The sequence below is a fragment of the Spermophilus citellus genome (genome assembly GCF_964194105.1).
Source record: "Spermophilus citellus genome assembly, chromosome: 7".
Taxonomy (NCBI): Eukaryota; Metazoa; Chordata; class Mammalia; order Rodentia; family Sciuridae; genus Spermophilus; species Spermophilus citellus.
Genome location: NC_138188.1, coordinates 121,632,562 through 121,644,651, shown reverse-complemented (window position 1 = coordinate 121,644,651; position 12,090 = coordinate 121,632,562). Strand labels below are relative to the sequence as shown.

The 12,090-nt window shown below is 40.5% G+C and overlaps 1 protein-coding gene across 1 annotated transcript in view; it reads right to left on the bottom strand.

Annotated features, from left to right (window-relative positions):
- Nucleotides 1–242: 242 nt before the first annotated feature.
- LIPH (lipase H) overlaps nt 243–12,090 on the bottom strand; it is a 43,902-nt gene continuing 32,054 nt past the window's right edge. Inside the window, exons 7-10 of the mRNA XM_081302691.1 lie at nt 11,759–11,854; nt 9,997–10,108; nt 2,820–2,993; nt 243–1,728 (exon numbers count right to left, since the gene is read on the bottom strand). Of these exons, the coding sequence (XP_081158817.1) occupies nt 1,641–1,728; nt 2,820–2,993; nt 9,997–10,108; nt 11,759–11,854 (470 nt within the window). The 3' untranslated portion in view covers nt 243–1,640. The remainder of the gene's footprint in view (nt 1,729–2,819; nt 2,994–9,996; nt 10,109–11,758; nt 11,855–12,090) is intronic.

Sequence of the window (12,090 nt, the reverse complement as noted above, 5' to 3'; positions counted from 1 at the left end):
AGTTGCACCCACTCTCATGCTGAGCATCTGGCCCCAGGGATTGCCCTGCTTTCACTCTAGACTTGGTCTTCTGGGACTTCTTGACTTGCCTGCTGCTGTCATTCCAGATTCAGAGGTCACACCTACCTCCAGGGAAGTCTGAGAATTCCTCAAACTGGAGGCTGCAGATGCTCTGAGAACAAACTGGTTTATGCTTTGAATCCCCATGTTAGCAAAACAAGTTATAGCATCATTGTTTTTGTTTTGTTTTGTTTTTCTGCACTGTGCATTTAAAAAATTTCCTTCAATAAACAGGGATTACATTGATAGTAAGGAAAATATAAACATTTCTTAAAGACTGTTTAAGCTAATGTTTATGCACTGTACACCTGAAATCCCAGCTACTTCTGAGGCTGAAGCAGGAAGATCACAAGTTCGAGGCCAGCCTCGGCAACTTAATGAGACCCCGACTCAAAAACTAAAAAGGGCTGGGGATACAGCCCAGTGGTAGAGCATCCCTGGGCTCAATCCCCAGTACAGAAAGAAAGAAAGAAAGAAAGAAAGAAAGAAAGAAAGAAAGAAAGAAAGATTGCCTGGGGTGGAGTGTAGTTCTGGGTGCAGCTCTGGGATGGCCCCCAGCACTGCCAAAACAAACATACAAACAACCTAAACAGGAAAAGAAGGGTAGCCAGGCTGGGGCTGGGGCTCAGAGGTAGAGAGCTCGCCTGGCTCATGTGAAGCACTGGGTTTGATCCTCAGCGCCACATAAAAATAAAATAAAGATATTGTATCCACCTATAACTAAAAAAATAAATATATAAAAAAAGAGAAGGGTTGCCTATAAAATGATCCTTCTTCATCTTAGGTGAAAAACAAGCCCTTTCCTCCCCTGCTGGTCCCCTGTCCCAGAGGTGTGAGGCTGCTGCTTCCTCCCTAGTCCCAGCACTGCCCTCAGGCTACCAGCCCATCTCTACCTCCTTTGCACCAGCATCACTTCAGAGGGGGTGGGACAGGGGTATGTGGCTTTCTTGCTATATTGATAAGGAGGGGCCACCCCTATCAAAGGATATGATCAAAGGATACGAGCTAAGCCACATTAAAATAAATAACAACATATTCACATTCATGACACCTTCACAGATGTGGTACCCAGAGGATTTCAAAGAACCCTTCATAGACTTGCCTTCCACACCCACACAGCAGCCCTGAGAGGTAGGTCAGTTTTGTTCCCTTCTGCGTGATGGGTTCTGTGCAGAATTCGGCACAGGGAACAGAAAGTCCACAGTGAGGTCTCCAGCCCCCCACCTAGCCTTAAGATGAGTACCCGAAGCCCTGAGGAACAAAGAGCCTGTGTGATGGGCAGCAGAATCGACAGGTCGGAACAAACAGGCCCCAGGATGCAGCCAGACAAAGCACTGGGCTGTCAGAAGGCTGGCTATTTCTGACTTGCCCTAGTTAGGGCCACCCTTCCCAGGATCGTTTTATAATCACAAGGTCATTTGACGTTCTGCAATGTGACATCTGTAGGACGCTGCTGAAAATAACCTTGGTTTTTTCATGCTTTTTGAGCTTTGAGGAAAAGCTCAGGTGAAGCTTTAAAAGAGGCCGTAGATGTAGCTTTCCTGACATCATTGCTGCCCACGTGTCCCCGGCAGCAGCAGTTACATTTGCAACTTGGGACAGAGAATAGGTTTGAAGACTGTCTGGACATTTTCCATCAGGACAAGATCATACCGACATAACTGGGGCCTGGGAAAACACGACAGAAATACCCTTGTCAATAAAATCATAGCAATACCACGTTCTTGTCAAGTCAATTGCATTATATCCTTAGGATATAAAATTATGCAGCAGATGTTTCTAATGGAAAAGGAAAAACGCTTCTGATAAATAAAACATCCACAGCCAGAAAGCAGAACGTAAAATGTTATCCCCATCTGACTTCAACTAGGTTTAAAGCAATGATAGAAATAACCAAAACTGTTAACAGCGGTTACCTCTGAATGACATTAGGAGTGATCTTTTTCTGCTTCCTAACACTTTCTGTACTTTCCAGATTTTATAAAATGGGTATGTGATCTCTTTGAAAATTATGAAAGTACAAAAAAAATCCCACCATTTTAAGATATAATGACTATTCTCTTAGAGGAAATTTGTATTAAATATTTTAGGGTGTCCTTAACCTTTAATAAAAAGTTACTGGTTACATCATTGCCTGTCTCTTTTTCCGCCCACAGATTAAAAGTTAAGACCATATGGTAGAGTGGTATTTATCACAAAACATACAAATATAGCCCTGTACTTAAAAAAAAAAATCTTCTCTCTCTCTTTATGCACACGCATTCACTTTTTCTGAACCCGTTGATAATAGGTTGTTTGCTCCTCAATATTTCTTAACACTTCTGTGTGTATTTTCTAAGAATAAGGAGATTCTCAATGCATTTATCAAATTTAACAAACATAACATTGACATTGTTAAAGGGGAAAAAATCCAATTTTTCTTTAACCTTATATATATTCATCTCTGTTTTCTCAGTCTGCTGAATGATACAAAATTTCTTTTCTACAACAAACTGTCAACTACAAGGAACGCGGGTGGTTAGGGAGGAAATTATGTAACTCTAAGCATATAACACCATTATTTCCTTGGGTTACTGGGCCATTTATCTTTAAACAGATGCCAGTATAAATTTCTTGGATTACTGAGCAACTTGTTTCAAATGGAGACTATTTTTGGAAAACCCCTAACTCCCCTCCCTGTGAATGAAGAAGTTCCATTAAACTATCTGAAGAAGCCGAGGACCCAATAAAATCTTTGGTAAACCTTGCCTGAGGCTCACCTCTCTGGATGGACAAGGGACCTCAACCTAATTCGGAGGATCCTGAGCTTGTACTTAGGACCTATTACAGATCCTGTAGAGAACACCAAGGAAATTGTTGCCACTTTGTCCAGATCTTGATTAAATCTTGCAAGCAGGCTCACTTGATGATACTTCTGAAATGTGGCTGGTTCACTGGAAAGAAGAAATAACATTTAGAAATGAGTATAGATGACTAAGGAGAGAAAGCAGCTCTGCAGCCTGCAAATCATTGGTACACAGGCTACTACTTGGCCCCATTTCCTGCACTTTCTGAATTTCAGCTGCTTGAAGAGTTTAAGTTCCCCGCAGTACAGGGGTTACGAACTCAACTCCGAGTTCAAAGTTATGGTCTTTCCATTAAACTGCATTGCTAGAGACACACAGAGATTTCTAGCCAAACTGGACACTAACAGAGAAGTTATCCTTAAGCACATTTTTTTTTTTTAGTCCTGTCTCTCAAGATGAACCTTAGGCTAAATCTATGTTCTAGTATGTTCCTCAAGTGTGTGAAGATGTTTTCTATACATGGAACCCCAGAGGTCCCAAGAGAAATCACTGGGGAGGTTCAGCACAGTCCTTGTCCCACTGCAGAGCTGGAAGAGGAGGTCACAGAGAGCTGAGGAGTCTCCTAGGCTCAGGAACAATGGGCTCACATCAGAAATGATTCTTAATTTGGAGGGTTAGTGATGTAAGCAGGTATCTGTCATCCCAGCCCCAATGGAATCAAGTCTGAGTCTTGAAATACAGAAGGTACCCAGATATACTGGGTGACATGGGGCATTGAATCCCAGGGTGCATGACCCCTGAGCCACATAGGTGCTTAGAGCCTCACTAAGTTGCTGAGGCTGGCTTAGAACTTGCAATCCTCCTGCCTCAGCCTCCCAAGCAGCTGTGATTACAGGTGTGCACTACCACTTTCAGCCCAGATTTTGGTTCCTAAATACCATCTCCACTAAAAGAAACCAGGGTTTCCTGGAGAAAGAGTTGACTCCCAGGCTGGGGCAGGGAAAGTGCAAGGTGATCCTAAGACAGTCTGTCTGCCCAAACGGAAGGAAGTGCTTCAGAGAATGATGAAAACGTTCACACCCATTAGGACGACAGGTGTTGGTGAGGATGTGGAGAAATTGGAACCCTGGTGCAGTACCAGTGGGACCAGAAAATGATGCAATAGTCATGGGAAATGGGATGACAGCATGTCAAAAATAGAATTACCACATGGGCCAGACATTCCACTTTGAATATCCAAAATAATTTAAAGCAGGCACAAGCATCCATCAATAATGAATGGGTAAACAAAACATGGTCGATACATATAATGGAATAATATGCAGCCTTAAAAATGAAGGAAATTCTGTCACATGCTACAATATCAATTTTACTAAGTAAAATAAGCCAGTCACAAAAAGACAAACACTGTATTGATTCCTCTTGTGTGAGCTATCTACTATTGTCCAATTCATAGAAAGAGAAATAATAGTGTTTACTAGGGGCTGGGAAGAGTAAGGAAAGGGGAGTTGTTTAATGAGTACAAAATTACTGCTTTGCAAAATGAAAAAAAATCTAGAGATCTGTCTCATGACAACATGAATACACTAACTACTGAACGGTACACCAAAAATTGATTAAAATGATAAACTTGGCCAGGTACAATGGCACACACCTATAATCCCAGCTACTTGGGAGGCCAAGACAGGAGGATCACAAGTTCAATGCCAACCTCAGCAACTTAGTAAGATTGTCTCAAAACAAAGCATAAAAAGGGCTGGGGATAGAGATGCAAAGATGGTTTAATATATGCAAATCAATAAATGTAATTCATCACATAAATAGAACTATGAACAAAAATCACTTGATCATCTAAATAGATGCAGAGAAAGCTTTTGAGAAAATTCAACACCCATTCATGATAAAAACATTGAAAAAACTAGAAATAGTAGGAACCTACCTCAACACTATAAATGACATACACACACACACACACACACACACACACACGTCAATTTCATAGTAAATGGGGGGAAAAATGAAAGTGTTTCCTTTAAAATCTGGAACAAGACAAGATGTCCACTCTTTCCACTTATATTAATATGGTACTAAAAATTCTAGCCAGAGCAATTAGGCAAGAGAAAAAAATAGAAAATGAAGAAGTAAAATTATCCCTGTTTGCAAATGATACCATTCTATACCTAGAAGATCCAAAACACTCCACCAAAAGACTGCTAGAGCTAATAAACAATTCAGCAAAGTAGCAGGTTACAAAATCAACATGCAAAAGTCAATAGCTGAGCTGGGCATGGTGGCGCATGCCTGTAATTCCAGCATTCGGGAAGCTGAGACAGGAGGATCCCAAGTTCAAAGCCAGCCTCAGCAACAGCAAGGCACTAAGCAACTCAGTGAGGCCCTGTCTAAGTAAAATACAAAATAGGGCTGGGATGTGGCTCAGTGGCCAAGTGTGCCTGAGTTCAACCTCTGGTACCAAATAAATAAATAAATAAATGGCTGGGACGTAGATCAGTGGTAGAGCACTTGCCTAGCACATGTGAGGCACTGGGTTCTTCTGGGGTTACCAGCACCCTGACAGAGCAGATTTCTGCTTTGAGGGAAAATAAAAAGTCTGAAAATAATAAGGAACAGAAGATAATAGACAGAAAACAGTTTTTTAAAAGCTGGGTGCCTGGTGGATCTTCCAGCCCTGATAGGAACAGGACCTGAACAAAGAAAAAGGTCCAAATTTTTTATTTAAGGGAAATACATCAAAAGGTTTCACTGTGGCAAGCTTCTTGAGGAAAACAGGATAAAGATGTGAAAAGCAACTTGTTTGGAGCCAGGGAGGTTACACTCACCCCACCCCCGGGGGGGCTGCATTTGAACATAGGGCTGTGAGCTAAGGTACGTGTCAGCTGTAATCTGAACAATCAGCAACAGGTAGATTCACACCAGGAGTTCTCAGAAAAGCAACCTCCACACATACAGCCCACCCCACCCTCCCCACCCATTCCCCTGCCACCTTGTAATGGCTCAAATGAACCTGTAATTCATACATGGCTTCCAACACTCAACACCACATAGATAAATAAAAGCATTGAGTCCCCCTACAACTAAAAATATTTTAAAAAATCAATAGCTTTCTTATATATATCAACAACGACTCTGCTGAGAAAGAAATCGGGGAGGGGGGGAATCCCATTCACAATAGCTTAAAAAAAAAGGAATAAATCTAACCAATGAGGTGAAAGACCTCTACAATGAAAACTATAGAACACTGAAGAAAGAAATTGAAAAAGATCTTAGAAGATGGAAAGACCTCCCACGCTCATGGATAGGTGGAATTAATACTGTTAAATGGCCATGCTACCAATACTAGAAGCAATACACAGATTCAATGCAATTCCCATCAAAACACCAATAATATTGTTCACAGAACTAGAAAATACAGTCTTAAAATTCATTTGGAACAATAAAAGACCCAGAACAGTCAAAGCAAGTCTAAGTCAAAAAAGTAATGCTGGAGGTATCACAGTATCTGACTTTAAATTACACTACAGAGCTATAGTAACAAAAACTGTATTGTACTGGCATAGAAAGAGACACATAGACCTGTGGTACAGAATAGAAGACACTGAGACAACCCCACACATCTACAGTCATCTAGTCCTTGAAAAAGGTGCCAAAAACATACAATGGAGAAAAGACAGCCTCTTTAATAAGTGGTGCTGGGAAAACTGGTTATCCATATGTAGAAGAATGAAACTAGACCCTTATCTATCACCCTACACAAAAAGCCAACTCAAAATGAATCAAAGACCTAGGAATTATACTAGAAACTAGGCAACTCCTAGAAGAAAATATATAGTCAGCACTCCAATGTGTAGGTGTGGACGATGAATGACTTTCTCAATAGGACCCCTAAAGCTTAGGGAATAATGACAAGAGTTAATAAATGGGATGGAATCAGATTAAAAAACTTTTTCACAGGAAAGTAAAACAAGAATGTGAAGAGTGAATTCACAGAGTGGGAGAAAAATCTTTGCTAGCTACACTTCTGACAGAGGATTAATATCTAAAATATATAAAGAACTCAAAAAAATGTAACACCAAAAAACCAAATTAATAAATGGGAAAATGAAGGAAATAGACACTTCACAAAAGAAATATAAATGGCCTACAAGTATATGAAAAAAATGTTCAACATCATTAGCAGTTAGGGAAATGCAAATCAAAACTGCACTGAGGCCCGGCTCAGTGGCAGACGCCTGTGATCCCAGGCTGAGACGGGAGGATCTCGAGTTTGAAGCCAGCCTCAGCAACAGCAAGGTTCAAAGCAAATTAGTGAGACCCTGTCTCTAAATAAAGTAGAAAATAGGGCTGGGGACGTGGCTTAGTGGTTAAGTGTCTCTGAGTGCAATCCCCAGTACCACCCCCCTAAAAAAACTACACTGAGATTTCATCTCATACCAGTCAGAATGGTAGTCATCAAGAATACAAACAATAGGGGCTGGGGATGTGGCTCAAGCGGTAGCGCACTCGCCAGGCATGAGTATGGCCCAGGTTTGATCCCAGCACCACAAACAAACAAAGATGTTGTGTCCGCCGAAAACTAAAAAAAAAAAAAAAAAATTAAAAAATTCTCTCTCTAAAAAAAAAAAAAAAAAGAATACAAACAATAATAAATGCTGGAGAGGATGTGGAGAAAATAGAACACTTTACACTGTTGGTGGTATTGTAAAGTAATACAACTACTAGGGAAATCAGTATGGAGCTTCCTCAAAAGATTAGACATGGAACCACCATATGACCCAGCTATACTACTCCTTGGTATTTATCTTGAAGAATTAAAGTCATCATACCATAGTAATACATGCAGACCTATGTCATAAGGAAAAATGAAATAATGTAATTTCAGGAAAATGGATGGAACTTGAAACCTTTATGTTAATGGAAATCAGCCAAAGACAGAAGGTCAAGGGTCATATGTTTTCTCTCATATAAAGCCAGAGACGAAAAAGGAAAAGAAAGATGAGAGGTGATCTCATGAAAATAAAAGGAGATTAGTAGAGGAAAGGGACCAAGGGGTAAGAGGAGGGAAATAAGGAGGAAATCTCTGTGGAGGATATTTGCCAAATTATATTGCTATATTGTGTGCATATACTAATATGTAACAACAAATCCCACCATTATGTACAACTGTGTGCCAATAAAAAAGACAAAAATGTTCACATGTCCTAAAAAACAAAAACAAACAATAGGCTGGGGATGTGGCTCAGTGGTAAAGTGTCCCTGGGTTCAGTCCCTAGTACCAAAACAAAAAAAGATGGTAAAGTTTATGTTATTTGTATTATGCATCTTTACCATAATAAAAAAATTTAGACAAAAATAAGTGCTGGCAAGTGTGTGAAGAAGTTGGATCCTTATACATTGATGGTGGAGATGTGAAATAGGACAACTGTTTTGGAACACAGTCTGACAGTTCTTCAAAATACTAAACATAGAGTTAGAACATGGTTATAGAAGTAATAGATTTTTTAAAAGTGCTAATTATTTTAAAACTTTAAAGAATTATACACAACATCATAGAAAATTGAAGACTAAAGAGAACTTGTTTTTTTTTTCAAAAAAAAGCAGTTATAGAGTCTCACCACCCAAATAGCAATATAATATTTTGGCAAGTTTCTTTTTTATTACTTTTACATGGTGGAGCTTATTTAAATCTTTATATAATTCTACATTTTTTACTTGGTATATTATAAGCTTTCATGTAATACATGTCATAAAACTTCAGTATATGAATAATATTCTATTACATGAGAATATTTAATCATTTCCCCATTGCTGAATTGTAAGGGTGTCTTTGATTTTTTTACTGCAAATTATATTTTGAGTTTCAGAAATATATATATATATATATATATATATATATGTTATATTTATGTCATATACATTTCTACTTGTATAGCTCATAAAAGGATAGGCATATGTACGTGGTGGGTGCCTTTGGACTTTGGAGGTGGGCCTATTGTGGGGAGTGGGTGAGAACTTGTACTTTTATGTGGCATATCCCTTTATGTTTTTTATTTGTGTGTTTTTGTTTTTTAGTACTGTGAATTACCCAGCTGTGATTTATCACTGAGCTATATTGTTATGGTTTAGAAATGAGGTATCCCCCAAAAGCTCATATATGAGACAATGCAAGAATATTCACAGGTGAAGTGATTAGATCATGAGAGTCATAACCTATGGATTAACTGGGTGATAACTGTAGCCACACAGAGTGTGGCTGGAAGAAGTAGGACACTGGGGATGTGGCTTTTGAGGTTATATTTTTTCTCTGGTGAGCAGAACTCTCCTGCTTCCTGGCTGCTGCATCCTGAGCTGCCTTCCTCCACCATGCCCTTCCAACATGAATTTCTGCCTCATCTGGGGCCCAAAACTATGGCGCTGGCCTATGGTGGACTGAACCTCTGAAACCATGAGCCAAAATAAACTTTTCCTTCTTTAAGTTGTTCTCTTTTAGGTCTTTTGGTCACAGCAATACAAAACTGACTAAAACATACATCCCCAGCCCTCTTCAGTTTTTGAGACAGGGTTTCAATAAGTTGCTAAGGGCCTTGCTAAGTTGCTGAGGCTTGCCTCAAACTTGTCGGCCTCCTGCCTCAGCCTCCAGAGTCACTTGGATTATAGGTGTGTACCACCATGCCTGGCCATTTATAGTTTTAAAGTGGATTATTTTTTATTGAAAAAAATCATAATTGTATATACATATGGGGTACAATGTAAGGTTTTGATACATGTAAATGAAATGTGGAATGATTAAATCATCATAGTTGTTTGAACCTTTATAATAAGCAAGAAAAACTTTTGTAATTAAATGTTCAACCAGAGGAAGAATTAGAAGAGAAAAAGGGGATTGTGGCAGGAAAGGAAGAAGGTAAAGGAGGGAAGGAGGAAGAAAGGAAGGAAGAAATCACTTGTGCCAATACATTTGTAGAGAGCCTGAGAGATCAAGAGCAGGGAAAGCAAGTAAACAACATGTCCCCTTATATTTTTGGCAGGACAAGGGAAAGCACAGACCTATAAATAAGAAAGTAGGTATATCTGGGATTTAATTTCTCAAGCCAAGAGGAAATAGCAAATGGCAAACCATTGCAGCTCAACTTACTGATCGATTTTAGATTCTGTGGTATTTCCATCTCTGTCTCTTAATTTGATTGTAATAGACCCTCTTCTGATGTTCTTGTTCCAAGATATAATGTCCACAAAGTAATGATACACTGCAGAACAGGGAGAGAACATAATAAGAGAGAGGTAGCCCCAAATGCTCCCCTGGAGGGCCGACTCCTGAAAGCCCAACATCCCTAATAATTGAGTTTCCTTTTCTCTTCCTCTGAAGTTTCTCTGAAAAGATCCGGGGCAATATTTTCTATTGTTCTTTTTCTCTTCTCTTTGGCAAAAATGGCATGAGTGACATCAGAGTTCACGGGGACCCAGTCACCATGTTCAGGCATCCCAGGTTCCCACCAAATGGACTAAGGTCTCCTGGCCTATGGCTACATGTGATTGGTTCACTTCCGTCCAGCCCATCTTATGCTAAAATGATCAAGTTGTCACTTGGAGATACTCCATGGCCAACAAGGTCTTCCATAATTTGAGTCATGTCCACTACCTACCTGGTGCACCTTGAAGTCTCCTTCCTACCTCTGCATGCCACCCATACCTCCTGCACTACCAAGCTCTCTCTTGCTCTTTTTATAATCCCTGAAGTAAATCTTATAGGCACCCAATAATTCCCCCTGAATAATTGATACACAATGCATTCAGAGAACTATTTTTCTTCCTTACTTCATTTGCTCTTCATTTGCTCTTCAAGGTCAAGTATGTTTTGGGAAGATAGGGATCTCTACGTGACAGGCAGATTTGCTCTTTCTTGGTCAGACTTGCAAGGAAAGTGAAAGAGATTCGGGAAGATGATGGTTCCATGAAGATAAGGCCAGCTCTGGAATGTCCTTTCATGGCCCTTATTGCTCAGGGGATTGCCCCGTAGAGACCAGGCAGATGCCCAACCCTGGGCTACCATGTATGGCTCCAAAGAAAGAGGGAAACCCAGGGATCTGCTAGTCTTTTAGGACAGTTGCTCCCAAGAAAAGTGATAAGGAGTAAAAGATTGCAAGGAAGGCCTGGCGTGGGGGCACATGGCTGGAGACTGAGGCAGGAGGATCACAAGTTCAAAGCCAGCTTTAGCAATTTATCGAGGTCCTTAGCAACTTAGACCCTGTCCCAAATTTTTAAAAAAGGGGGATCTGAGGATGTGGCTCAGCTCAGTGGTTGAGCACCCCTGGTGCTCAACAACAACAATACCAAACAACAACAATAAAAGAAAAAAGATTGCAAGAAACGCATACATCTTCCCAGGCAAATCCTGACGGCATACAGAGCATTTAATCAACTGCTATCCTAATGAGCTTCCATCTGGAATACTCAACCTCTTGATGTCTTGAATTTGTCATGTTGCTGTAGAGCTAGGACTGACCCGTAAGATGTGCCTGCCACCTTAGTTTTCCTAGCCCCAATGTCCATCATGTCTCTTGAGGAATCAAGTGATTTCCTGGAAGATCTTAGTGGTTACTATGGCCACTGGTGATGCTAGCTAGCAACACTGATTTATTGATGTTGTAATCTTAATAGCCCAGAAGATAGGCATTATTATCTCCACTTAGCCAACAGGACCCTGAGATCCACAGAGGTTAGAAGACCTGACCAAGGTCTCACAGCTATTATGTGAATAGAATCAGGATTCTACCTAGGCCCTTCCAGCTTCAAACTCCAAGCTTTACCACGTCCTTCATTTGCCAAGAAGCAGCCAGGAAGCTGAGACTCAACCTCCCCACAATAAAAGGGTCAGTCAAACACCGTTCACCACTCACTGCAGAATGGCTCCTTCTCAGCTGTGTCAAAGAACGCCTTAGTCATCGGAGGATCTTTCTGCTTTAAGTAGTCTTTCCAATTGTCAGCATAATAGCCTATAAAACAAGTTGGAAAAACGTAACGTGAACACGAGTTACATAAACATGAAAGCGGCAAAGGGTGAGCACACTAAGACACCTGCAGCCACCACAGTGACAACCTGCCAGCGCCATGTGAGCACTGCAGGGTCCAGGACAGTGTCACCCCAGTGACCACCATTCTTGCCAGTTGTCTCCATCCCTAAGAGCTGGGGTGCAGAAGGACCCTACAATGGCTTTGACCTCTTTACTGG